The sequence below is a fragment of the Euleptes europaea genome, chromosome 8 (assembly GCF_029931775.1).
Source record: "Euleptes europaea isolate rEulEur1 chromosome 8, rEulEur1.hap1, whole genome shotgun sequence".
Taxonomy (NCBI): Eukaryota; Metazoa; Chordata; class Lepidosauria; order Squamata; family Sphaerodactylidae; genus Euleptes; species Euleptes europaea.
Window position 1 is genome coordinate 51,191,997 of NC_079319.1, and position 26,519 is coordinate 51,218,515.

The following is a 26,519-nucleotide window of genomic DNA, read 5'->3' on the forward strand; positions in this document are numbered from 1 at the left end:
TTATCACTATAGGGGAAGCTAGTGTTGCATGCCTTTAAGAAACTATACTGGGTTTGTTCTGTATCTCCAGGTCTCAGTCCGGCCAGTGATGAAGTAGGTATGTCAGCCTGGGGTTAGGAAAGCCATATGGGGAGCTGTTGGACTCATTTTCTCCCCTTCAGTCTGCCTGTCTCTTGCTTTTTTCCTCTACCAAACGGTTCTGCTTTCTTTCCCTTTTTTCGAGCTGAAATTATTCCCCCTTCTCCCCCCCATCTAAATTTACTTCACAGCAGATTGTCTTGTAGTAAATCACCAAAAACCCAAATAGCACTAAAGCATTCTGATACAACATTAGCATTTGCTTAACAAGCACAAGATAAACATTAAACAAAGAACTGCATTTCTTTATTAGAGGCTGCAAGATACATAATCCATGAGCACAAGAAACATGGGACCCAGTGGATATGCAGATGTGTGTTATTTCATTGGCGCTGGGCGGCCTTGTTAGAAAAGGTTTTCATCTGAAGGCTTGGGGGTGGATAGTTGACTGTCCCTGGTGGGGCTGTAACTAGATACAGAGACTGTTGCAAGCTAGGCTGGGCTCCCTGGTGGATGTGCTGATTGGACAGCCTGAGGAAAACTTGGGAAGCATCAGGAAGTGAACTCAATCACCTTGGGGATGATAGGGTAGAACCAGATGAAGGCATTTGACTTCTTTTGTAACTCCCACTAAGGACAGATTGCCAGTGTGATCCAACCTCTATAACTGCAAATCAGACCCTTTCGCCTATGCCGATTTCATTAGAATGGCCAGCATGGTGCAGGGAGAGAGAGAGACTGAGAAGGGAAAAAAAGGTTAGACACAGTAATTTTACAGGCAGGCGGGTACAAAAAATCTGCATAATTAAGCAGTCAAGGCTGCTAATAGGGGAGTTTATATGCTCTGGGACCAGGCAAGGGCAGCGCATATGGATACAGCACTGGATATTAAATCTACGGCATGCAGACTTACTTTGGGGCCCTTAGAGAAAAGGCTAATTATAGAGAGAGGAATTGTGTTTACTGGTCTGTCTTGGGCAAAGATGTTGAAAGAAGTGCAACCAAGTTTTTCCAGCTGTACATGAGTATTCTGTTAATAGAGACACCAAAAAAGTACTTTTCGTTGCCTTGTGTCTAATCATAGGTGATCAGAAATTCAAGGCACCTATCTTCCTAGTTAAATGAAGATCACACAGAGAGACACAAATAAATATATTCTGGATGTCAAATGTGTTAATTATTAAATGGCTGGAATTCCTCAGCTGTTGTTAGTGGTAGATACAAGGGAATACCACGTGAAGCAAGATGTTGTAGGTGTCAATGTAAAGAACCTGACACAATACATCATATTCTCTTGTACTGTCCACTTTTCACACAGCTTCGATGCTGCTTGATTAATTCTCTTCCACAATTTACTACTGCAATGACTACTGGAAACAGCCTATTTATTGGATGACAAAAGCTTTGAAGTTACCACTCAGGTAGCAGAGTTCCTGGCCAAGGTCCTAAAGGAGGGAGAAAGAAGGAGGGGGAACCCTCATTTAATTGTTTATTATAAAATTTGCTGATGAGCTGTGTATTCGTCCGTTTTTTGGACCCATGTCTAGCTGCTTTGCCTTGCTTGTTTTGTTTTGTTGCTGTGGATTCCAATAAAGGTTCTGTTTTTTTAAAAAAAATGGCTGGAATTTAATGTGAACTCAACTTTGTATCTATCATCTGTTGCTATTTAAAGATGGCATTTCTTCTAGGTATAAGCCCATAAACCATATTTCAGTAGAACAGGTGATGATGTGAAGGTGTATTTGGTAGGGCTGAGTCACTGTAGTGAACGTGCATTTATACAAGCTGGATCAATACAGCTCAAAGGAAGGGGAAGGTCCCATGAGTTTTTAGGCAAGAGAGAGAGTGCTTCAGAAAATAATCAGATTAGGACCATTTTTTAAAAGAAAATTATTTAGCCCTTTATTCCTTTCTAATGTTATATATCCAGTGAAGTAGGCTGTTACCTATAATACCTCATATCACAAATAGCCAGATAAATATTATGAGGATAAAATGGAGGAGAACAGAATGATGTTTTGAGTTACCAAAAGACAGAATGGAGGGGTATAAATGAAATAAATATATAATAAAGCTGAAGACTGGTGGGGGGGAGGGCACATTAAAGAAATGTTGGTGAGTTGGTTGGTGAGTGGGAAGGAAAGAAGAAAGCAAAGAAATGGGATAGGATATAGTCCGCCAGCAGGAAAGAAAGAGGAAATAGTGTGGGGAAGGGGATAAGGGGAGAAATGAAGTCACCTTTCATGTCCTTGTGGGTTCCAGGCTTGTTATATCTAATTATCACCATAGCTCTAGATGTGAATCCTTAAACCCATAGTTTAGAGACAGGAACCTGTAAAACAGATATTTGTACAAGCATGAGAAATGCATCAGTTTTGCAGAAGAATCTGAAATCTTTTTAAAAAATACATTAAGGTTAAAAAACCCTCAAAGTAATAGAAGTAGCACCTGTAGTTGTAAGATATGTATGGCCTCTGAGACTTTGGTGATCATTTGGAAAGGGTTGCTAGGCAACCACAACATAATTGCTAGCCTTCAAGCTTCAGTTTCTGTCAGTAAAATGTGGCAGGGAGGGGACAGAGCCCATTCCAAGGCTCCCAGTCCACCCTTGCTCACCTCCCCAGTTGGCTTGCTACTGTGCTACTTGTGCGATTCTCCCAGGCCCAGTGGTAACCCAGTGGTGACTTGCTCTTATGCAACAGCAGCTACAGCACAATTCACCTGGGTGACTTGCTACCATGCAATTTGCATGACTCATCCAAGTCTGGGACTACTGATCGATTTGATGCCATGCAAGTTGTCTGGGCTCAGCAGCATCCACCATACAACATGTACGACTTGGCTGGGTCTAATGGTGGCAGCCATTCTCTAGGTGCTCTCGCTGCTGCAGAATCCTCCTTGCCTTTTTTAATGAACCCTACCTGGCAGCAGTGATGAAAATGGCTACTGTTGTGCTTTTCATTAGGCAGCAACAGCATTAGAAAAGCCCATTCTGAACCATGCCCAGGGAAGTTTACCCATCAACGAGCAAAACCATTATTGAGCAGCTGACTCTTTTCTGCTTCTTGTGTCAAAAAGCAGTTATTTGCCAAAAAAATAAAAAATAAATCACCATGCCGGTGTGTCAGTCTAGTTTCTTTTCATGTAGTATGAAAAACCTGGAGTTAAGCAAATCTGTTTTACCTGCATTGGGTGTCAGATGGTGTTTAAATAAAAAAATAAATCCAAGAACATGCAGTAGCTTGCATTTTACTGCCAGAGTGAAACCTTACCATCCTACCAAGGGAGCTTTTTGTAATGTTTGTAATGTGCTGCTTTCGTGCTTTAGCAAAGAAAAATGTCACTGCTGGGCTTTATTTTTAACAGACTTTTTAAACATCAATTAATGCAAGCAAATATAGTGGAGGGTTTCTGGCTTCTTATTTATATGGGTGGGTTGAGAGAGGGAGAGAGTACAAGTAGCAGGGGAGGAATGGAAGGTTATTTTATTTTTAACTCCAAAGGATTGGAGAACAGAGAAGGGAGACTTGGAAAGGCACAAATAGTGGTCAGATGCCAAGTATCCACCAACAGGCAACTGGGATTTAAGCCTTTAACTTTCCTGTGTGCCTCCAAATATGTCAGGCTGTGACTGTGTATTATTCTCTAAGTGTGCATTTTGAGTTATAGGACTTGTAGACAAAGCTGGCAAAAGCTAAAGATTTAAATGTCACAGAAGGATTGCACAATTCAAACACATATTGTGATAGGTGGACAATGCATAAGACAGTGTGTGCGGGGGGTGTTGTCAGGGAAAAAAAGCAAAAACAGCAGAACATCTTGAACGCAGTGTTCGATTTGGTTATGATTCCACTTACTAAAGATTGTGTGTGCGCACAGATTATTTCAGACATGATTGCCCCAGCCTGTTTTTGTTTTTAAAAACTTCTTCGTTTTCAGTTTTCTGAGCTTTATTCTGGCTTAGTTTTGAATTCAGTGTATCGTGGTTTAGATCATTTCTTTATTCATTTACATTCCACATTTTTCTAACCCCCAAAATGATTAATATCCATTAAAGTCACAGTACAGCAAAGTAGTGCAAAATAAAACGAGAAATGGAAAAAAAAAACAGGTATGTTATCAAATTTCATGAACACACTAGGTTGGATCCTACCTAGACTTCCATGTGGGCACAATGGAGGGGGCTGATTTCCCCTTGCTGCTACAGCCCAAAATGAATGCTTCTCCTGGGGGACACCAGACCTACAAGAATAGCTGGAGGTGGTGTAGAGGTCTTCTGCGCTGGGCATCACAACTGGCTGGCATACTTAGTGGCAGCAGGGACCCTAGCCAGCAATGTCATGATGTCACTTCTGGGTGCACGTTGAGTGACATCATGTCGGGACACTGCCAACATTCCCCCATTTCCACCATTTTTCCCATGCTGCCAAACTGGGTGGTGGTGGGGAAGCCCCCTCTAGCACTGAAGGATCCCCCCCACCCCCAGCTGCGGAATGGCAGCCCTACTAATGCAGGAGGGGGGATTGGCAAAAATTACACAAACGTTACACCTGTGGAAATCTAGGCAGAATCTAAGCCACTGTTCCAGTTCAAAAACCCCATTTTCCAACATGGATTCTTCCAGCTTGAGAAAAATCCCAGATACCCCCCTTTATAATGATACCCCCCTTTGTGGCTGTTTTTGCATCAGTTATGTATGAATGACATAAAAGCTGGTGTTAAAATTAAATCAAAAACACTGGCAGCAAAACAGTGTGAAATGAAAAGGCTTACAGTGGCATCATCATCCCAAAAAAAAAAAAAAAGGAACAAAAGAGGCATAATCGTACATACCTAAAAATAACTGAGCAAAATCAGTTACATCACAACAGAACCAGACAGGAAAAAAGGACATAAAGTCCTAAAAAACGAGCTTTTATCGTTAGAATTCTATAAAGTCCATATGATCTCCGGAGCAGCACAGGTTTCGCTTGCCTTCTCAGTGCTACTAATGAAGAGACAAGACAAACTTGATTAGATGGTGTTTCATAATTTGGTCCTGCCAAGAAGAACGCTCTTTTTTTATGGCCACCTATTGCACTTCTGATGGCAGGTCCACATAGAGTAGGGACTCCAAAAATGTCCTAAGAATTCAGTTGCATTCATAGGGGAGGAAGAGTCCTTAAGCTACTCCTAGTCCTCAGAGCATTTCGGGTTTTTAAGATCAAAAACAGCACTGTTTGGGGACTGAAACCCAAATAGAAGCCAGGATGACAGTTTCAGTAACAGAAAATTTGCTTTGCTGACCCAGGGTTAATTAAAAGGAACGTCGCTGTTCAATAAATTCAAACATTTTAAAAGTTAACATTTTATTAAAACACAACTTTATTAAACAACAACATTATAAACATTTAATTGTAAGGAATTGGATTGATTTTGGAATAAATTGGCCACAGCTTGGAATTGGCAAACAGCTGCGACCCTTGTGGCGCAGCATGCGTGATGTGTCAAGTGCCCAGGCCGTGTCCACCACGGCCATGAAGTAACCTCCGCCCACAGCGCTCCCGCTGTGGGCAACTGGGATGGCAGTACCAGGATGACACCAGGACGAACGCCACTGGGTGTTATCCCCCACCGCTTGGGAAGAGGCAGACACCTGCCCTGCCGCCAGGGCATGTCCCTGAAGCCTCTCCCAAAACCCCTGGGATAGGGTTCCCAAAACCAGGGAAGCGACCAATTCCTATGGAGCTTCCCCCCCAAAATGACACATCCACATGCTAAACCGCAACAAGCTGCAAGGAGACCGAACTCACTCACGGGCCCCTGCAGCCGCAGGGAAACCGAACTCAACTCTCGGACCCGAACTCAACTCTCGGACCCTTGCAGCTTCCGCCACACTTCACAGCTGAAGCCAATTCCTTAAGCCTCCCCGAACATTGTGCAGCCAGAGGTCCATGCCCCAGCTGGTGAGGTGCACGCCATCCCGGCGATAAAGTGACGCTATGCGGAAAGAAATGTCCCATTGTCGTATGATCATTCCGCCTAGTCTGACCACTGCCCTCCCAACAGCATTGGGACTTTCCTCCTTGCCACGTCTACCCTTTGCACGTTGCGGGCACCTCTCCAGCACCTCCTTTCTAGGAGATCCGACCAGCAGATCACCGTTGCTGGGCATAACGATGCCAATGTCGAAAGATCACGACAAATCTCAGTAGCAAGGTCTTTGCCTCGAGTATGTACTAAGTCGTTCTCACCCAGTTGGAGGACCAGTGCATGAGGAGCTCCAAACCTTTCAAGCAAGTGATGAAGGACCGGCATCAGCGAACGCCAACGCATGCCTCGTTGGCTGAACCATCGCACCCGGACTGCTTGCTCCAGTCCCAAATGCTGTCCCCATCCAGATGCAGCCGCATAACGTCCATTCCACGACCCACACAGTCCGCCACGGTCCTAAAACTCGGAGCACAATTAAAAGAAAACGCGGTCAGGCCTGACATAAGACTTATACGATGCAGAACGCCATCGGCCGATGGCTTGTATCTGGCTGACAGCCATGCCCTCACCAGCCGCCTGTGTGGCTGCTCCTATACGAAAGGAATGGCCACTAAAATCAGACGTGGGGAAGCCCATGGAGCTGACCGAAGCCTTAAAAACACTGATAAATTGATAGCGGGTCAGCGGTGTGCAATCAGCATGTATCAATAAGCATCCTTTTATGTGTGGCCGTATAGCTAGAAACCTTTTTAAAGCTCTGACAGGGCAAGGCCGAACAGTGGTGGCCTTGTGCAGCCGGACACTCATCCCTTTTCCCGCCTGATCAGTCTTAGACCGACGAATGACGATCGTCAGTGCTGAGCTGTGAAGGCATATGTCACCCAAAAGTAAAGCCCTGCTGATCAAATCATGACGGGATTGAGCCACAAGTTCGCTAAGTTGGAACGCCCCAAAGAAGGCTAAAGAAAATGCCGCCTCAAATAAGGTGGCCTCATAGCTAGAAGTGCACAAGGAGGGCAGTAGCCGTACAATCCTTTTTAGCATAGCCAAAGTGACTGGCCTCCTGACGTCCCTGATGGACGGTGCCTCGCGTTGCCAGCCCTTGACAGCCTTTCTGGCTCGAAAGGATGCACAAGGATCATTGAAACCATGTGCTTTTGAAAAGAAAGAAATAGCCGCCATGTGAACTCCGATAGTCCTAGCAGCGTAACCAATGTCTTTTAAATGGGCTAAGTAACGTAGAGCCAAAGTTTCTGTGACAGGCCACAGACCATCCCGACCCATAATGGACAAAAAACTCTCAAAGTGATGCACAGCTCTATCATATGCCCGAATGGTGGCAGGGGGCATTGAGCTCCGGATGCCGGTCATAATGACGTTTCCTCAAGAGCCAACCCACAGGCCAACGCTGTGCACACCATTGTCCATTAAAATAAACCCCAAAACCGATGCTGCCTGCAGCATCAGACTGGACCTGCAGATCCCGTCCTAAATCAAGGCTGTGTTGCCAGAGGGATATGCCATTGTATTGCTCAAGAAAATGAAGCCACGTTTTTATATCCTCTTTCATGCCCGTGGAGACCCTGATACGATGGTGTGGGGCTCTAACGCCCCTCGTGGCTTGGTTAAAACGAGCACAGAAAGCCCTGCCCGGGGAGATAACCCGGCAAGCAAAATTTAGATGGCCGATAAGAGACTGTGACTCTTTCAAGGTGCATTCTGCTTTATTAGCAACTAAAGATAGCAAAGCCCTTAAAACCAGGAGTTTTTCTTCAGGCAAGCTGGAAGTCCCATTGATGGTATCGATCTGAATGCCCAGAAATGTAAGGACTGTTGAGGGTCCCTCTGTCTTTTCTGCTGCTAGTGGCACCCCTAATTCCTCAGCCAGAGCGGCAAATGCTGTCAAAAGGTTGCCACATAAGGGGTCACCACGAGGTCCGATAAATAAAAATTATCTAAATAATGAGTTACTGTGGACGACCCTGTACGCCAACGTATTGCCCATTCCGAAAAGGAACTGAAGGCTTCGAATGCAGCACATGCTACAGAGCAGCCCATTGGCATGGCCTTATCTACGTAGAAGGACCCCCCAAATTTAAAACCAAGTAAACAAAAATCTTCCGGGTGTACTGGAAGCAACCTAAAAGCTGATTGAATGTCGCATTTTGCTAACAAAGCTGAATGCCCACAAGATCTTACCAAACCCAACACATGATCGAATGAGGAATATTTTACTGTTGACAGCTCAGGTGGAATCCCATCGTTAACAGATAACCCCTTTGGGTAGGACAGGTGATGTATCAGCCTGAACTCCCCAGGTGTCTTTTTGGGCACTACTCCCAGAGGAGATACTCTCAGATTGGGGATAGGTAGGAAGTTAAAGGGGCCTGCAATTCTGCCCAGGTCTAACTCTTTGTTGATTTTTTGAGCTACTACGTCAGGCATATCTATGACTGATTTTAGGTTGCCCGATAACATAGGTGGTCTAGCATTAAAGAATGGAATGCGGAAACCCACAGAGAAGCCCTTTTACAGATATAAAGCTCCAGCCCTATTTGGATAATGAGTCAACATAGTTCTTAAATTGTCCAGTTTAATTGGTGTGCAGGCCAGACCCTGTAGACTTGGTAGCAGATGTGGTGGTATTGGTGGAACTGCTATCTTTCTTGCTACCTGAAGGGCCTGACCTGCCACCCCGAAAGGGCTGACGACCAGAAGTGCCGCCATGTGGGCACGTGGAACGAGGGTGGGGGCCAAAGCACACCTCACAGGAGTGTCATATCTGCATGCTTTTCGTTGACATTTACCAAACCCATAATCCCAGCAGAAATGTCTATCGGGATCCCCACGAGGTTTTATAGGCCATGCGGCTTTGCTGACATCGACTCTGGGCTTCATAATACATGGACCAATTTTGAGTAGCCATAAATTGCTATTGATGAGGTCCCAGCGAGTCCTCTGATTCTTAGACGCCTGCTTTCGGAAGGCTTCATCGTACTCTAAGGCAGCAGAATCACCTGCCGAAGACCTAGCCTTGAGCACATTACTCTGATAATTTAAGAGGTGCCATGCCCTTTCAGGGTAAGAAGAAGCAATGACACTCGCAAAGATAGTAAAACCGGCCATCCATCTATCAAATGACCTGTCCCCAACAAACGCTTTTTCTTTCCGCTTATCTTTTGAGGATGGCCTGGACTTACGGCCGTCTTCCTCCTCAGGCTTTATGAGGGAGAAGACATCTATATAATAGCCATTGAGAATATCCTCCCTCAACCTCCTGGGAAGGTGAATACCAGGAGGATCCTCGTCATCCTTAAATGCAGGAGGGAGGATGAAACCCCTGTTAAGTTACATAGGTTCCCACGTCTCCCTGGCCTCCCCCTGACTTGGCTGTTTTGGTTGCTTCCTTAGACGCCTTAATGCCCAAGGAGGTAAACCAGGCACAGACGCAGCTGAAAGCCAATAATCATCTGCCCCATCAAGTGAGTCGGTAGAAGTGGAAGACTCACCGTCGGAAGAGGAAGAAGACGAGTCTACCGTTCGCCTCCATTTCTCTGTCCTCCGCCTGCGCCGTTTTTTAACAGCTTTCCCGCCTTTCTTGGGACGTCTCTGTTCAGGACTACTCGAGGATGAGCTAGAATGGTCAGAAGAAGGAGAGTCCACCACCCCTAGTGTGCTTTTCTGGGCGACCCCTATAAGTGTTGAGGCCACTGGGGCCAGGCACAGCATCGTCCTCCATTTGACATGCATTCCACTCATTTATCTTATTAGAAAGCTGTTGAACAGCATAAGAAAGGTCCCGTAAGCCTGTGGCGTTTGATTGAGCTTGTGCTTTAGACCTAGCCATTTGGCTTGTGGCTTTGGCCATTCGAGTAGTGCTCCCAGTACGAGGAGATTGGACTGTGCTAGCTCTGGTTGTGCCTATACCAGTGGCCCTAGGGCTTATGCGTCTGGTTTGAGTGTGAGACGGCATCTCATTTGTTGAAGCAGGACCAGCACGGCGTCTAGTAGAAGCTAATGCGGCCCAAGAGCGTCTAGTCGCCCCGGCCCTCCCCCTAATCATTGGGATAGAGCCGTGTTGTTCAAAAGTAGCCTTGCGTTTTGGAGCCATGTTACAATGCAGCTGTATACAACCACTCTGAGTCAGAAATTATAGGGGATAATGTATGACAAGAAACAACAAGCTGTCAGCAGATTTAAGTACAGGTCACTAAGATAGCAAGCAGGATGTAAATGCAGCTGTATATGCTTGAATGCCAAGACTGCAATGCAGCAGGTATGATAATTACAGATCACTGAGATAGCAAACAGAATGTAAATGCAGCTGTATGTGCTTGAATGCCAAGGCTGCAATGCAGCAGGTATGATAGTATATAGCCTGAATCCGCCTCCAATAGGAGGAGCGGTGACCCTCAACTGCCTCCAATAGGAGGAGCAGATAGTTAAACCTACCCCCAAATAATCAACAGGGGGGGGTAAAATAAATGCGCGATGACAGACGTGTGGCTAATTGCAAGATTGCCAGGCAGCCACTCTAACTACTTAGAGTAAGTAGAAAAAAGGGGGGGTAGTGATGCTTACAGCAAAGAAAGCATTAATTTCCACAATAAGCAGTGAAAAGTCCCGCCTGTTGTTGCCTCAGGCGCGCTGGGCTAGCGGCCCAGAAAGCTCCAGCCAGCCCCCCCTTCTCTCGAATTGTCTATCTGGGCTTGTCTGCTCAATTTAAACGTCTCTCTGTGCTTGTCCGCTCCCGTGCCAACTCGCCTCCACCCTTAGCGATAAGTTCTCTCTCGGCTTGTCCGCTCAGCAACGCCACAGCACTGTGCTCCAATACCAACCGTTCCGTTTCACAAAGAAAAAGGAGTGAGCTGTGGGCGGGCCCGTTCCCCTGTTATATACTGAGGGGCCGAGGCTAGCCACGCCCCCACCCAGCTCCCGCCTTCCGCCCCCATTGGCTGGAGCCCTTCCTTGCCCAGCCAATGAGAAGGCTGTATCCGGGCAGATCGGGTCCGGCACGAGCCTCCAAGGAGCTCCTCTGCCAGAGGAAGAGCCGTTTGTGCTGGATGAAGGATCCTAAGGCCACTGGAATGTTTCTGTAGTCATCACAAACCTGTGAGTTAGTGTCCCCCCTTTTTCCGTTTAATAGACAGACTGAAAGAATATTCTAATTCCAGTGTTCTGTTCACTGGGCCACACTATAGGGCTGGTTCCCAGGGCTGCCAATATGATGGGAGTTCCACCCCCGCCACACACACACACACACACACACACACACACACACACACACACACACACACAGCTCTTTCCCTGGAAATGACATCATGGTGCATGCGGTGTCATGTGTGCCCCAAGTTCCAACACTATCCCACTGTGATTAGTAAAACTTTCCCTAAGTTAACGATTAACACAACGTTCAAAATTCTAAAATAGCATCTTGAATGACCTTGTATGGAAGTTTATCATAGGGAAATTAAATATGTATTGTAGCTGAGGCATCTTTATAATTCTTCATTATAGCCTCAGAAATATTTAATGGTGAACAATTTCATCTTTCTCTCTTCTCCCCCCCACCCCCCGAACTGGCATAAAGGAATGTAGGATCAATCTGCTTTGATTATTGGATTTCTTTAAATGACGTCCTTTGGTTTAGAGATACCTCATTTGTCTTTCCATTTTCCTGGTCTCTTACATTGGCAGATGTATATGAGTGCACGTTCAACACAAATTGCCATTTCTAATTGAATTATATTAATTTAAGGCAAAGAACTCACTATTATAAGACTCCCATAATAACCAATATGTTTCGGCTTCTTCTTTGGTTGAAGCACTTAATGGGAATGACTTCACTCATAGTCGGGTAAAATGCATGTAGAAAAGCACAAAAATAGCAGTGCTGTTGTTTATCCTGGTTATAGGGCTGCAGTGGTACATATACTCAGAGTTATTATTTATTTATTTAATTCAATGTATACCCCGCCCTCAATTCCCAGCCAAGACCAGGCTCAGGGCAACTAGCAACAAATAAAACCATACAAATTATGCAAAGGTAAAGAATCATCAGCTACATTAAGTACGCTGAAAATTTTGTACTTAACCATAGCCCGTTTCTTTTCTCTGTCATTTCATCCTTCAAAAACAAATTCTAGATTCAAGAGTTTCTAGAAATATTCTAGAAAGGATTTCAGTTTATCATTCTCTCTGCATGAATAGGAAGTGAAACAGAAACTTGATCCTGACTTTCTTAAGATTGTATGGCAGCCTTATGACCTAGCTACAAAATACAGCAGTAGTACTGTATATGGAGCACCCAGCTTTTTCAAAACTCATTTATGGATCATGAGGGTACAATTTGGATCAGGACTGTGGCGCAAGGGGAAGGGATCCCACATATTTTCCCCAGTCTGAAATGGCCCTGGAGGAGTCCTGTTTGCTCCACTGAGAAATTAGACATGCATCTGATACCTGCAGTCATTTCACTTTTCACAACAGGGCAAACAGCACTCCCCCCAGGACTGTTTTTGATCAGGAAAACAGTGCAGAGAGGGAAGACTTAAAAAAACCCTCTCCTCATTCCACATTTCTGATCTGAACTGGATCCTTGGTGCACCTGGTAGGTTCGTTTTTAAAAATTGCTAGGTGTTCTGTACATGGAATTCCTCATGTATCAGGGACATAAGTAGTTGGGACATATAGTACTCATTCAGGCAGGGGTGGGTAGGAGAAGATGGGCCCACAAGCACAATCCAGCCTTTTAATGAGAAAAAGAAAACCTTTTTTTCCTTTCTCCAGCACTACCGGTGATCTACCCACTGGTCACAGTGTGAGTGGAAAGCATTGGTGTGTTGAACATAGACTGGTATTCACATAGCACTATAGCATTCACATATTATAATGTCCAAAGGTATCGAGGAAGTACTACTTCTGTATGTTTTAATGGCAATTATTTTGGCTTCCACAGTTTAGCATGTAAACTTTGTTGACTTGGTGTAATGCTGCAGCTAGAAAACCCGTACTGCCTGCCCTGTTGCCTTACCTTAATGGAAACCACAGTGTGCAATACCACATTGTTACTCTGCTGATTTGGATATATTTGCTTGCCTACATCCTGGGAAATCGTCTTCTAAACGTTATTTCTGGCTGCTGATTTCAACCTACCTTTGGAATGAAATACCCCTGAATCAATTTGCCAAGGAGTTAGCATTGTCTTTTCCCTTCCCTCTTGCCATGTCTGCCCTACTTGGAATTGTGCTGTCTGCGCAAGGGCTCTTTCATTTCTAGTGCTTCATACAATACAGCACATACCATTTCGGCATAAAGTACATGTTAAATTAGTAGCTGAAGCAGTAGAAGCAACAGCTGCAAAAGGCGTCAGGGCCATTGCGATACCAGCTGCATGAGAAGGTTTCTCACTCTGCCTTTACTTCTGTGGCAACCCAGCATGGCTTTGTTCTTTGTCCTTTGAATCTCCTCCTGCCCCAGAGTTATACCTGAATCCTGACTGGGCAGAGGAGCATTAACACTGCAAATGTAAAAGACTCTCCGAAATAAAATATGATAATTGGGGGATCCCTAGTAATGAAGTACATTCTGAGTGAGGCTGCAATTAAACAAAACAAGAAACAGAAGACAAGAGAAATCCAAAAGAAAAGAAAAGAAGGGAAAGCAGAAGAAAACCTCTGTTTGATCCAGGTTCAAGTTTTATTGGATGAACATTCTAACGCATACAGCTCTAGACAGAACCCTGGCAATTTACTGCAGCTCCAGTGGCAATAATAATAAATGCATTTTTTACAGCCAAATGGTTCCAGCAGCCAACAACGTTACCACTATATAATTAATAACAATAAGCAATTAAAGAGAACAGCAGGTTACAACGATAAAGCACTGAAATATATTAGCACAGAAAAGAAATACAGAATGGTTATGTGCAAAAGGAGTGCGTTGGGTCAACATATACTCCTTTTTCCATAAAGCACGCAAGACCCCACTTGCTACTGCTGTGAACCGTTCGTTCGTTCAATCATTCATTCCACTGGTACTTGTGAAAGAATACCACAAAAGTCCCATCAAAATAAAGGCTATATAGCTTTATAGATTTTACCCCAAATCTACACTATCTTAACAAAAAGACTGACATGGTATGTAACTAATTCAAAATGAATGCTAGTGTTTCAGATTTGAAATTTCATGCTGAAAGCTGTGGGAATTAAGAAGTTGCATAAGAAAGCAGATGTAACAGCAACTGTATCACTGTAAAGTCCGTGTTTATTAGGATAAGGCTAATAAAGTTCGCATTTGAACATTTGGGAGGATTGAGCCCAGTAATTTTTTTTTTTTTGTCAACTAAAAAGTAGATGTGCTAAACATTTTTTTAAAAATAATATGAATTCTCTAAATATTTCTTCTACTTTTAATGCATTTGTCGGCCTCCAAGTTGCCTTGAATTTGATTTTCTTGTTCAAGACTGTTTCCCTCCTGCCCTTAGTAGTTAGGGACTTGCCAAACACCCTTTAACAGACCCCCTCAGTCGGCACACACTCTTTGAAATAGACTTCAGCACTCATCGCTATAGAAGTATCATATCATGTCTTCCCTTGTCAGTGCTGTGCGTTTGCTCAGTAGGTGATGCTCACAGAGCCATGCATTTAGCTTATGCTCCTACTTCGCCAGTCCAGACACCAGCAAGACAACTCTGAGGGCGGCCCAGGCTGAGAGAGTGCCAGGGCTGGACCCCAGTTTATATATGGCCAAAATTCTTGTTACTCAGCAGGCGTTTCCTATGTTTATTTATCCCATTTCTTCCTACCTCCAGTTCTGAGTATTGGTTTGCCAGATTCCCAGCCCCAGAACCAGGGTAGTGAATCTAGGCTGCTCCTTGTTTTCTCTTAAGGGTGGTTTTATAAGTAAGTACCTTCAGACATGGATGTAAATTACAAGTTTGTGTCCATTTATTTTAAAGTCCTGTGAGATTCTTCCCTTGGCAATCGCAATCTTTGCAAACACTGTTGTGTTTTTTTCACTTGTTAGCTGCCATAGACAGCATGTTTATAATCCAGTGCAATGGGTATGGGTAAAAATGTTTGCTTTCAGAACCATGAACATAAATATATGGTGATTAATGCTTACAGCCAGTTTAATTAATTCAGTGAGAGCAGACAATCTCAACAAAATCTACATATCAGTCATTCTGGAGCAATTAGATTTAAACTAACAATCTCATTTATGTCAATAAAATGGTGATAGTTTAAGTCCACGTTGCACAAACTGTTTTATGTCATGGCTACCCATCAACAGATTTACACCTGAGTCTTAAACAACTTAGAAATAAATCCTTTTGAAATCAATGGTTCTTTCCAGAAATGTCTTTGGTGTATTTTGATGAGGACAAATTAGATTATTCTGTGAATTCCTTGGAATAAGTAGTGTGTGTTTTACAATTTTAAATATTATTTTAAGGGGTCAGTGTGAATATTACAATGAAATTGAGGTATAAAACCTTACAATAAAAATGGAGCTTGTTTAGAGAGCCATAGTTGTTTTGTAATATGTAACTTTGATGAAATAGAGCTGAAATCCTGACTTGTATAATTTACTTCCAGAACAGAGTCTAGCTTGAAATCCCAAGTTGAAGCAAAAACCTAAGGGAGACATGGCAGCTTTATCTCTTGTATGTTTTCCCTTCTTCCCATTTTAATACAGGATGAATTGATTTTCTGTATATGTACTTCGTGCACTTCAAAATGCACTTTACCTACATGCATATTATCCCAGTATGCCATATCTGCTTAAATACCATTTTTTAAAACTAGTTTCACACTGCCACTTGATGTCATCAGGAAGATCCTAGTTAGATATTTCTTGGAAGGCATAGTTGCTGCTGCCTCTGTGGCTGGTAAGCCAGTGAACATAATAGCTATATCCTCCCACCAAGGGCCCTTTAAGTTTCCCAACCACAGGGGAATCGTTTTCCCATGAGTTGCTCCTCCACGGCTGGGCTAACTTTTGAACGGCTCAAGTCACATGGACTGAAGGCAGTGCCATAAGCCCTAACTCTGGCATCAGCACCCTGCAGGGAAGAAATGATCTTACTCTGGGAAACAACCACATATACGTGTGATGGATTGCTTAAATATCACCACAGTTTCAAAGGAATTGCTTGTTCAAATGTGGCTCCTGTAACAGCTAGGTTTAATGTTTTAAAAAGGTAAAGTTAGTCCCCTGTGCAAGCACCGGGTCATTACTGACCCATGGGGTGACGTCACATCATGATGTTGGGCAGACTATATTTATGGGGTGGTTTGTCATTGCCTTCCCCAGTCATCTACACTTTACCCCCAGCAAGCTGGGTACTCTTGATTTAAAAAGCCCCATGATTAGGACATGTTGTATAATTAAACAACACATTGTTTGAAATACTCGCTGATAGGGCAAGAGTGGTTGCATAGTGGTCACTACATATGACCTGTCCTATGAGCGTAAGATACACATTTTTTAATATTACCTGGAAGGAGAGACAGCAACCCCATTGTTCTATGTAATGTGTAAAACAAGACAATAGTCTGCTCTGTTTATCCCACCCTGTTTCTTATGCCGCCTGAAAGTTACAGAATGAGTACCGCTAATTTAAACTATCTCAGACACAATATACAACAGAAGAAAAAGGCAGCGAAGAAAAGTACAGTGTTCCCCAAATGCCTGTATATCAACATAGCCATGTGGCATGGTAGAAAGCAGTTCTTTGTAGCCTGGTCTGGCCTTATTATTTGTTTTTCCTGCAGACAACTACTAGTTGCTTGCTCTGAATACTGAGCAAAGAAGTTGCTGGATGAAGGTACATAGTACACCATTTGTGTATGATCCACTATAGAGTGGAATTAGTATTAATGGACTACCAGTGCAGTCCTAAGCAGAGTTTTACCCTTCTAAGCCCATTGATCCCATTGGACTTTGAAGGATTTAACTCTAGATAGGCTTGCACTGCACACATCATAGTGTTAGATGCTGATTATTTTCCCTGTAGTCCTGACTTTAGAACAGGTAGCATTTAGTTTGTGCTGCATGAAGTGTCCATGAAGTATCCTTTTTCAATTTTACCAATTTGTGTTTTTTTTGTGTAGAACTCGATGGTAGATATACCAGTACTTCCACCAGTTCCAGAAGTCCCAGACGGGTGGGCAATACTAGTAGGTATTTAACATCAAACAACAGAGAAAGCTATCTCTTGAAACATGAGTAACCATACAAATTTTCACTCAATGCAGCAATACAGAATTGCTTTTTTTAAAATGAGAGAAGCAATACTTTAAAATATCCCCCAGTTTTGATTTTGGTTAAAATATATTTTCCATAATATTAATGTAACTTATCTTAACAGCACTTCTGGCCTCAGAAACATTCCCCTGTATTATGTCATTTTAATTGCTCATTTTATTTTAATTTTATGTAATGTAATGTTGCAAGGCAGTACCAAAAAAAAATCTCTTATTTCAGAGAAATGTATACAATCATACAATGGAAGGCTGGAACCTGAAGGTGTATGTCAGCACAAACTTAAAGCTGATCATGGTTTGCTCCCCAAAGAATCCTGGGAACTGCAGCAACATACAGAATCTCAGAGAGTTTCGAGCATCATAAACCTACAATAACCAAGGCCGTTTGGCAAGACATTTTAAAGTATGGCATTTAAACTGACGTAGCAGCCCTTTGTAGGATAGTCAAGCACATTATGTGACTCCTCTGTAATTTTGAGTACAAGCCCTGATTCTATGCTGGCCATTTCTGGGTTCACACTTCATGTTTGTGGTGTAGGTTTAATTCTCCCTGTGGTCAGCTCCCACATTTCATCAGTGACTGAAACTGAGCATCACATGGATCTCCCAAAATATAGGATGCTTCCTGCATAAGCATTCCCCACATGATCCAGAGGGTCCACATGATGCAGCAGTACAATTGTTACAGGTGCAACACTGGAGCCAACCACTGGGAAGCATTTGGACTAGGTTGATATGTAACCAGATATGTTCCACTATCTTCAGTGAGATGAGGATCTGGCGTTTGGTACTTTTAGGCGTTGGTTCTGTTCTACGTTAAACGGGACTATTCTATAAAAGACAGGTGTACTTTAATAACCCCCGTTTTATGTTTTAAGAACCCGCTAAAGGAAAATATTCAGGATGGCTCAAAATTGTTAGCAGGACCGTTTTTTTTATTACTGAGATGCAGCCCATTCCTAGGGGTGGGGTGTTAATGACGGTGGCCAGGGGTGGCACTGCCGTGCTGCTTCCTCAGAGGTTTCCTGGCCACAGAAAAGAAATTTAACTTCTGTCAAAAATAAAAAAATAGGGGGGGAAGGTGTCGTAGCTATGCCGCTATGGGAAGGGGTGTTCCCAGGGCAAAAAGGGTTGGGAACGCCTCCCAGGATGCCAACGCAGGGACTTGCGCCACTGGAATGCTGCCAGGAGGCAGCACCTGTGTCTGAGCCACAGTGTGGCATCCCAACACTGGCATGGATTCTATCTGGGATGGCATAAGTGCCCCTTATCACGGATTAAATGGGCACTTATGGCGGCGCGGGGTCACACTGGCTCCTAAGGAGCCTTGGCCCCCTCCTTTCAGGATTGCAGACTTAGTTGTTTGTAAAATAATTGAATGTTACTTTTTCCCAAATGACAGTAGTTGGAAACATGGCTGGACCCATGAGGCACAGGGATCTAGCAGCTCAGGAACTGAACACCAGATATTTCAGCTGAGAACTTTAAAATCTACAACAGCATGTGGATATTAGTGTTCCTTGAGGCATTTCATCTGGTCCTGGTTTGTTGAACCAAGTTCCTTTACCCATATATTGCCCTGCCCAGCTGCTTCTTCCTGAATCCCAAGCACGATTCATATATAAAGACAAACAAGAGTTTATAATTATGGAAGTAAGCTTGAGGAATCTTTAGGCTCATGAACTCTTTCGCTGGTCCTCCTTGGGCTTAATTGAGAATAACAGTGCAATCAAAAGCAGGGTCACACTCTTCTAAGCCTTCTGACTAGAGTGGAGGGCGTTGCTCTGCTTAGGATGTAAATGCTCCAGCTAGCATGATAAATCATAGTTTGTGATTTCGGCTGAATCACAAATTATCTGCTCTTTAAACCAGGGGTTCAAACCAGAATTAAATCATGATTTGGAAGGCTGGTTTGAGTAACAGAGAACAAGCCACAGTTTGGCCACTATGAAATAACAAAGTGTGGTTTGCTGTGGAGTAATTGTATTTTAGAGCCCTAAATGACAGAAGAGTGGGAAAGTTTGCAAGTCCAAGATTTCCCTGGGCTTGTTCTTGTAATGACAAACAATAATTTGTTATGAGTGAACTGTGCCATGGAGTTGGATTGGACTAAAGGTCACCTACTTCACTCCCCTACCTCATCTTCTGTTTCCCTCTGCAGCTGGTTCATTCCATCTGCTGCTGAAACAAAAATGTTGTCCCCAGCAAATTGCTGCCTTAGGCAGTCATCCAGGGTCATCTTTTTACTGGGGTCTGATATATGCTACTGTCAATTTATGCAACAAGTTACCAATATTTGTGAGAAATATTTTGGTTTGTTCAAATCTTAATTTAGTCAAACAACAATTGCACCTTTTTTAAGCAGGGGGAAACCACAATCATTTTTTTAGAATATTCCATCTGACACAGAGCATAATAGAAACAATATGTGACTTTGTGATGTGTTCCCAACATATATTGTAGTACTTAAATTTTTGCAGAGCTCTTGAGATTCCTTGACAGCCTGAACGTCACGAATGCAGGGAATGTTAGAATAGTCACTTGTATAAATGTCTTTAAAGATGGGTAGGTTATGAATACACAAAGGAAAAGAAATATTGGTGGCTGCTACCCATGACATTTAGAAGCACAGTTTCCTTGTTAAGATACAGTCTATTTCTGACTACCAGATGCTTGAAGCTAACAATAGAGGAAGCTGTCCCTGCTTGTGATCTTCCCTGTGGCATCTTTTCCGAACTGTCAAGAGGACACAGTACCAGACTAGATTTACCTTTATTGTGACCCAGCATGCCATGTCTTAGAAAGGGGGTCATAGCTCAGTGGTAGAGCCCATGCTTTTCATGCAGAAAATCCCTCGGTTCAATTACTGGCATCTTCAGTGTTGTTGTTTTTTAAAGAATAGCAGGTACCAGGTTAGAGAAAGAGTTCCTAATAATTGCAGTAGATAGTACTGAGCTAGGTTGACCACATGGTCTGACTCAATGTAAGGCAGTTCATATGTTCATGCATCCTTGTGTACTTACAGCCCATTCAGAGCTGAGTCAGATGTGCAGAGAATGCACTTCTGACAATCAAGAGGAAATTACTCATTTGAATGCTCCGTCTGTGTTTTTTATACTACATGAAGCATAATTTAAAGTGATTAAGCTAGCTTTCGGCATGCAGTGAGTTTACGTTGAGAAGTATTCATACCTGCAATCATTGACATGCATTTGGTACAGCCCCCTGATTATTCTACAGTGCAATCCTGAGAACATATGGGAGTAAACTCCCATAAAATATATACCTGAGTTGGATTTTGAGTAGACCTGCATAGGAGTGCTCTCCTAGTCCAGCTTTCTTCCTGGCATGCTAGCTTTCTGCATGCAGGGAATATTGTATGGATCAGCATTCAGTCTTGCCATCCACTGTGCCATCTACAGTATGGTCATGGAAACACTTACTATGTGTTTTTCCTTGCATGTTGGAATTGGTGTTGAATGGTACGTAGATGTAGATGTTTTCTAGTATTTCTCTTTAGTTTCTACCTTTGTCTAAGACGAGATAGTATTTGACATTATTTAGATTTTATTCTTCATTTTAGCAGTAGTACTTTCTTTATAAACATTTCCCTCCAGCAAATACCAGCTGTATCTTTGATTTTAGTGTCTCCATTTCCTTACTGCTATAACCCTGACTTGTTGTTTGGTGATAATTCTTGAGAAATTGTAAATGACAGAAGGCCCATTACAATCAGGTAGGAATGATGAGCATATGCTGCAAGTCTTCGGGCAATGTTAATTTCTGTATTAAGTCTTTTAAGAATCAATGTGTGCTCCTTAACCAGGTGAAACCAAAAAGAAAAACAATCTTACCCTCTATTCAAGTAGATACCTTTGTGCTTACATTTGTCGTAGGCGCAACACAACTGTGTCTAGAACAAGATTAAAATGTCTTACTCTTTTTTGCCGCTGTGGCTTCAAAATAATCAAAAGTGTCTGAAAAAAATGCTAACTAAAGGCTGTGTCTTGGTTCCTATGCTTCCCGTTTCCACAGTCCTCCTTTGCAGAGCCAGTACTCCACTGATCTTTATGATCCAGAGGCACTAGGTGTTCTGCAACAGAGGACCCTGCTGTGCGAGTGGAAGGAGAGGACCCTAGCCAGTGTTCACCTTTTGCCATCAATAATTGACTGGAAACCACTTCACCCGGAATATCAGTGGCCACTGCTTTGCTTCTGTTTCACACACACACCCCTCAGTAGTTGTTGTTTGCATGGGACCCTCACACCTTGCAGTTCCATTCATTCAACAATGGCCATCCTTTTCAGGGATTAAATGAAGACAAACAAAAAGGAACGGTTATTGCCTTCCTGCATTGTTCATAAGCATCTAAAAAGCATTGGTTGAACCATGGTTGGATACAGAATCTTTTGGCCTTGTCCAACATTTATCTTGTTATGTCCTTATGAAGTTGTTTTGTTGGATAAGCACAGTCTAGGCTAGTGGTCTTCAGGTGATGAGTCAGGACCCTTGGGTGGGTTGCAAGCTCCTGTAGAGCTGCCATAGTGGTCACCATATTTCTTGCTGCTTTTTGAATAGGATTGGCTGCTAGTTTGCAAGGGCACCACATCTCCTGCCTCTGTTTGTAGACACATTGAGAGGAACAACAGGATGGCAAGGTGGAGAAGATGCCTCATTAAGTTCAAAGACACCTCTTTCCCCACAAGGAGCTCTCCTTTGCCCTCTCTCTCTTTCCCCAGCTTGGCCACCTAACAGTTGGTCTCCTTGTGCACATAAAGTGTATACCCCTCAAGACACCAGTAGTGTGATATTTCTATTTCCGCCTCTTTTAGTCATGTGTCTGGTGTCACATGACTTCCTGTCATGTAACTGTAACTCAGTGGATCCTGTGCTGTGGCCTGGATGTAAAAGGTGGTACCTATGTCTAGGATGGTCAAAGAGAACTATTCTAGAATGCTATATCTGTTTGGGAGGACAGAAGGATAATCTTCAAATCTTGGGACCATTCACACTGTTACTTCAGAGACGTTTAACCTGCATAGAATTGCTGCTGGATCTTACAGTGATTAATTATGTTTAACATGAAATGTCCATGGGGAGCTGGAAAGGGGGGGGAATGCTACAACAGCAGACCCAGGGTTAGTTACATTACACCCGCAGTACTATGCAGCATGAATATAAAGGGCTGTATGCTTTCCAGACTAAGATGTCACTTACTGGTTCCAATTCTCCATTTCAGTGTGTAAATCTGTGTAGTCAAGGGGGTTAGCTTTGTCATACATGGCATTTTGTTCCTGCTCCTTTAGACCCCCTGGCTTATAAATCTGTGCTGTGAAATTAACTCTGTCATGAGGGGAAACAAAGTGAAAAGGAAGAAATTGGTCTAGGGCATAGGTTGTTCAGACAGAGTGGAAAAAGTGTTGACCTGATACAGCCATGAATACTTTCAAGAGCTACAGAATTACATGGAACACCAAACCATATGAGATCCATGTTGCAGGGAAGGAACAGGGGCTTTTCCCTCCTTCTAAATTTGGCCAACAACTGTTAAAGAGGGCATTATGCCACAGCATGGTTTACCACAGATGTAGCCCTCCATCTAGGCAATAGACAATCAGATCTTGGGACCTTTCTGCAGACTCCATCAAAGCATATTTCAACTGCATTTTTCCCTTTGTTTGCGAGTCTCACACAAACCTTGTCCCGCTACTGTAGTACAGTGCCCCATGCACACAAAAAGAATGGAGAGGATAACTTTGCTACAGGTGTTGTGCGACAGACACGTTACAGTGGCTGCTTCCCTTTGCAAAGAAAAGGGAAATGTGCCTGGATGTGCCAAGGAAATTTTTTTTTTTTTAAGTTTAAAACCCACCAACAGAAGGTTCACAACTGGCAGAGCAATAAGGGAGGCAATTTAGTGCTTCTTCACTAAATGTATTTTCCTGAGTGACTAGTTTGCACAATGAGGAACTGCACGGTTACTAGACTAATATTGTATAAGAATTAATCTGTGGTTTGCACATATAATTGTAATTTGTTTGTATTTAATATTTGTTTTTTATTTCTGTTTGACTGTTACTATATACAAGAAATTAATAGATAATGAGGTGCACGTGTGGGGGAGAGAAGTTTGTCACATGGTTGCAAATAGTGACACAGGAAATGTCCAGTAGGAGCCTCTTTGAGCGACAATCTACATGGCAAGTAATACTACGTCAGGAACAAGTTCTTCTCCCAAGTTCCATGTTGTCCCACAGTGTACTTTTAAGGGTTCACAAAATGTGATATCCCTGCAGAAGATGCAAAAGCAGGAACAAATTCAAGCAATGTGTCACGACGATCTGATTCTTCAACTTTAATCATAATAAGAATTGCAATGAACTTCATCAGCATACTTCAGTAATAAGGGCAGGGTTTCTCTCTTCCTTTGTTGTTGTCGTCACTGTTGTGTTTATGTAGAAGTGCAGTATTTATTGCCATGAATGTTAAACTCATATTCCTGAATATATAGAGCACTAAGGAGTTTAATGCATTATTTTCTTATTGAATAGGAAAAATGTGCTCTGTAGACCATTGTTTCCCCATTTAACTAAGTAGCCTATTTTTGTTGTAATATTCCTTCTCATTGTTTTATTCATTCCTTCATGAGGGCTGGTGTGGCACGCTAGTTAGCTTGTAGGACTAGGACTTAGGAGGGCCGGGTTTGAATCCCTTGTTCAACCATAGAAGCCTGCCAGGAGACCCTGAGCCTATCACAGTCTCTCAGCCTACCCTGCCCTCAAAAGGTAGCTGTTGGGAGGATTGAGTGGAGGAGGGGTGGAATGATGTCAAAAGCCCCTTTCAATCAAGGAGAAAAGTGGGGTATAAATTTTAAAAATAAAGTTAATTCGGTCGCTAACCTACTTTTGTTCTGTAGGTCTCCAAAGCAGCTAACATAGGTAAAACTACAATTTAATAGAATTCAACATTCAGACGCTAAAACCATCAAATTGGGGAATAACATGTTCTTCTCCCAGCAGTTTGTGCTATTTCCCCAGGAACATCAAATGAAAACAGTGTTCCAAATTATATTTCTTTTCATCATTGGTGTTTTTTTTAATGTTTTGGAGAATTTTTCTTTCCCATGCCATCAGGGATGCTGTATCATAGAAAGCACCTCATGGCCATTGCATATGTTAAGTCAAAGGAGACTACCCCTTGTGAGGTCTAGACGTATTCTGCCACTGGGTAGATGTCAAACAGGCCTGGATATTCTGTGCTGTTCCTGAAATGGGAGAGCATCGCCTTTTCAAAGAATGAGGACTGAAGACTTGCACTTACCAAATTCATGTGGCTGGCTGTTGTTTCCTCTCTGGAAATACCTTGGTCCATTGCCATGTGAAACTGGCTCCTGTGAATGGCTTCCTATTCAGCTTGCTATTTCATCTCCATGCATCTGACAAAAGTACTAAATTAAGGCTTTTTGATAATTTGGCAGCGGGGCACATAATGAGTCCATTGCTAACAATGTTCTCCTCAGATTTCTACCAGAATGTGATTGCTCAAGAAGCCGGCATTTTTGTGGTGAGAAAAATGGTTGCAGGAATCAGTCCTGTGGCTAATGTTGGATACCTAATTTGCAAGCTGCATTTTTAGTTTAATCCATACAAGCCGTTGCTTAGAAATCCCACAGAATTGCTTTTTCCTCACCTATAACTCTTAATAAAAAATAGGATCGTGCCAACCTATTAAATCCTTAATAGAATATTCTAATGGTTATTAAATCAATTGACTCTGAATCTCACTTTAATAAATGAGTCAGACAGTATTTTCCAATTACTGTCATCTACCACCTTTCTAAAGAGCAGATTATTCTGATTGAATTTTTTTAAAACTGTTCAGCACTTTTAGATTTTTTTTTCCAGGAGGTTTGCTGAAAGACTGTAGGTTTGAAGTGGATATAGGAGAGAGGCAGAATGACCTCTTGAAATGATGTTCTGGCACTACACCACACTTCATATTTATCCCAAGTGTAAACCACTAAAGTAGCTTTTCACTGTCTATTTATTTAGTTGCAATGTTCAATATTTCCATACTGAATTTTCAAATCTGAAGGTTTTCAGCGGGTAGGGAGGCCGCTGTCTGTTGAATACCTCTCCTTCCAGTCATCATTCCACTTTTCCCATTCCTTTAAAAACAAGAAGCAGCAGGAAATGAAATAGACAGCAAAACCAGCAGAAGAGCTATAGGTGTGTATACAATTGACCTTTTGAAAGCCAAGTGCTAACTAGGGTATCTGAACATTCAGGGTATTGCAGAAGGGCTGCAGCCAACCTGTGCCTCATTGTCACCCACTATTTCCTTTTCTGGGTCAGCCAGAGTTCAGCACAGCTGGTGCCATTTCCCACTCTTACTGACGCATAATGTGGTAGTGATTAAAGGGAGTAGTCCAGAGAAGTGTATACAAATGTTTATGTGTGTCAACAGCTCCACAGGAATGTTGCACATTGTCCTGGAACCTGAGTGCAGTCGATTGTCTTTACAGGTGCCCAAAGTTAAGACAGAAAGTTAAGCTCCGTCTCTCATTAAAGCAATATGAAGGCAGCTGTCTTGGCTCATAATGTTCCTTTTAATCTGTGGGAAGGAACACAAATAAATGGCCCAAAGGAAAAGGCTTAGGATGCAGTCCTAAAAACACTTTCCTAGAAGTAAGCCCCACTGAATAAATTTGGACTTAGTTCCAAGTAGACTTGCTGAGGCTTGCTCTCTTAATTAGTCGACGTAAGAAGTGGTAGGACACAAAACAGTCCATACTGCCTTACAGTGTGAAGAGGCTGGAGATACCTATGGCTGTCCTTGTCACACAAGACGAGGGCACAGGCCCAGCCCAGAAGTAGTGTTCCTGACCTTTTAATCCTGGTCATGGAGATTGGAAGCACCCTACAAGCTTGTGCAGCCTTCCTTCCTTACTTTTTCAGGTCCAGCAACAATGCAGAGTTACATCTGCATCGTGGTTAGTTCAGATCATAGCTGCAAATTCGCTACTGATCATGGTTACAAACTTTGATTTGAAGCATTAACAGTGGCGGAGATAATCCTAAATTGTGATGAGGTTTGAAAAGAAAAAGGAGACAGGAATTCATGAGAAGGAGATGAGGATAGGGAGGTGGCCAAACCTCAGAAGTCCATGGACAATCCCGAGTTCCTTACCAACCCTA

At 42.9% G+C, this 26,519-nt stretch overlaps 1 protein-coding gene across 6 annotated transcripts in view; it reads left to right on the forward strand.

The window, feature by feature from the left end:
* Positions 1-26,519, forward strand: part of ZNF521 (zinc finger protein 521) — a 349,322-nt gene that overhangs the window by 277,585 nt on the left and 45,218 nt on the right. For 5 of the 6 annotated variants that reach the window (XM_056854011.1, XM_056854009.1, XM_056854010.1 and 2 more), the window contains one exon: positions 17,169-17,234. The exons of the other annotated variant lie outside the window; for it this stretch is intronic. In XM_056854011.1, the coding sequence (XP_056709989.1) occupies positions 17,169-17,234 (66 nt within the window). The remainder of the gene's footprint in view (positions 1-17,168; positions 17,235-26,519) is intronic. 6 annotated transcript variants of the gene reach the window in all.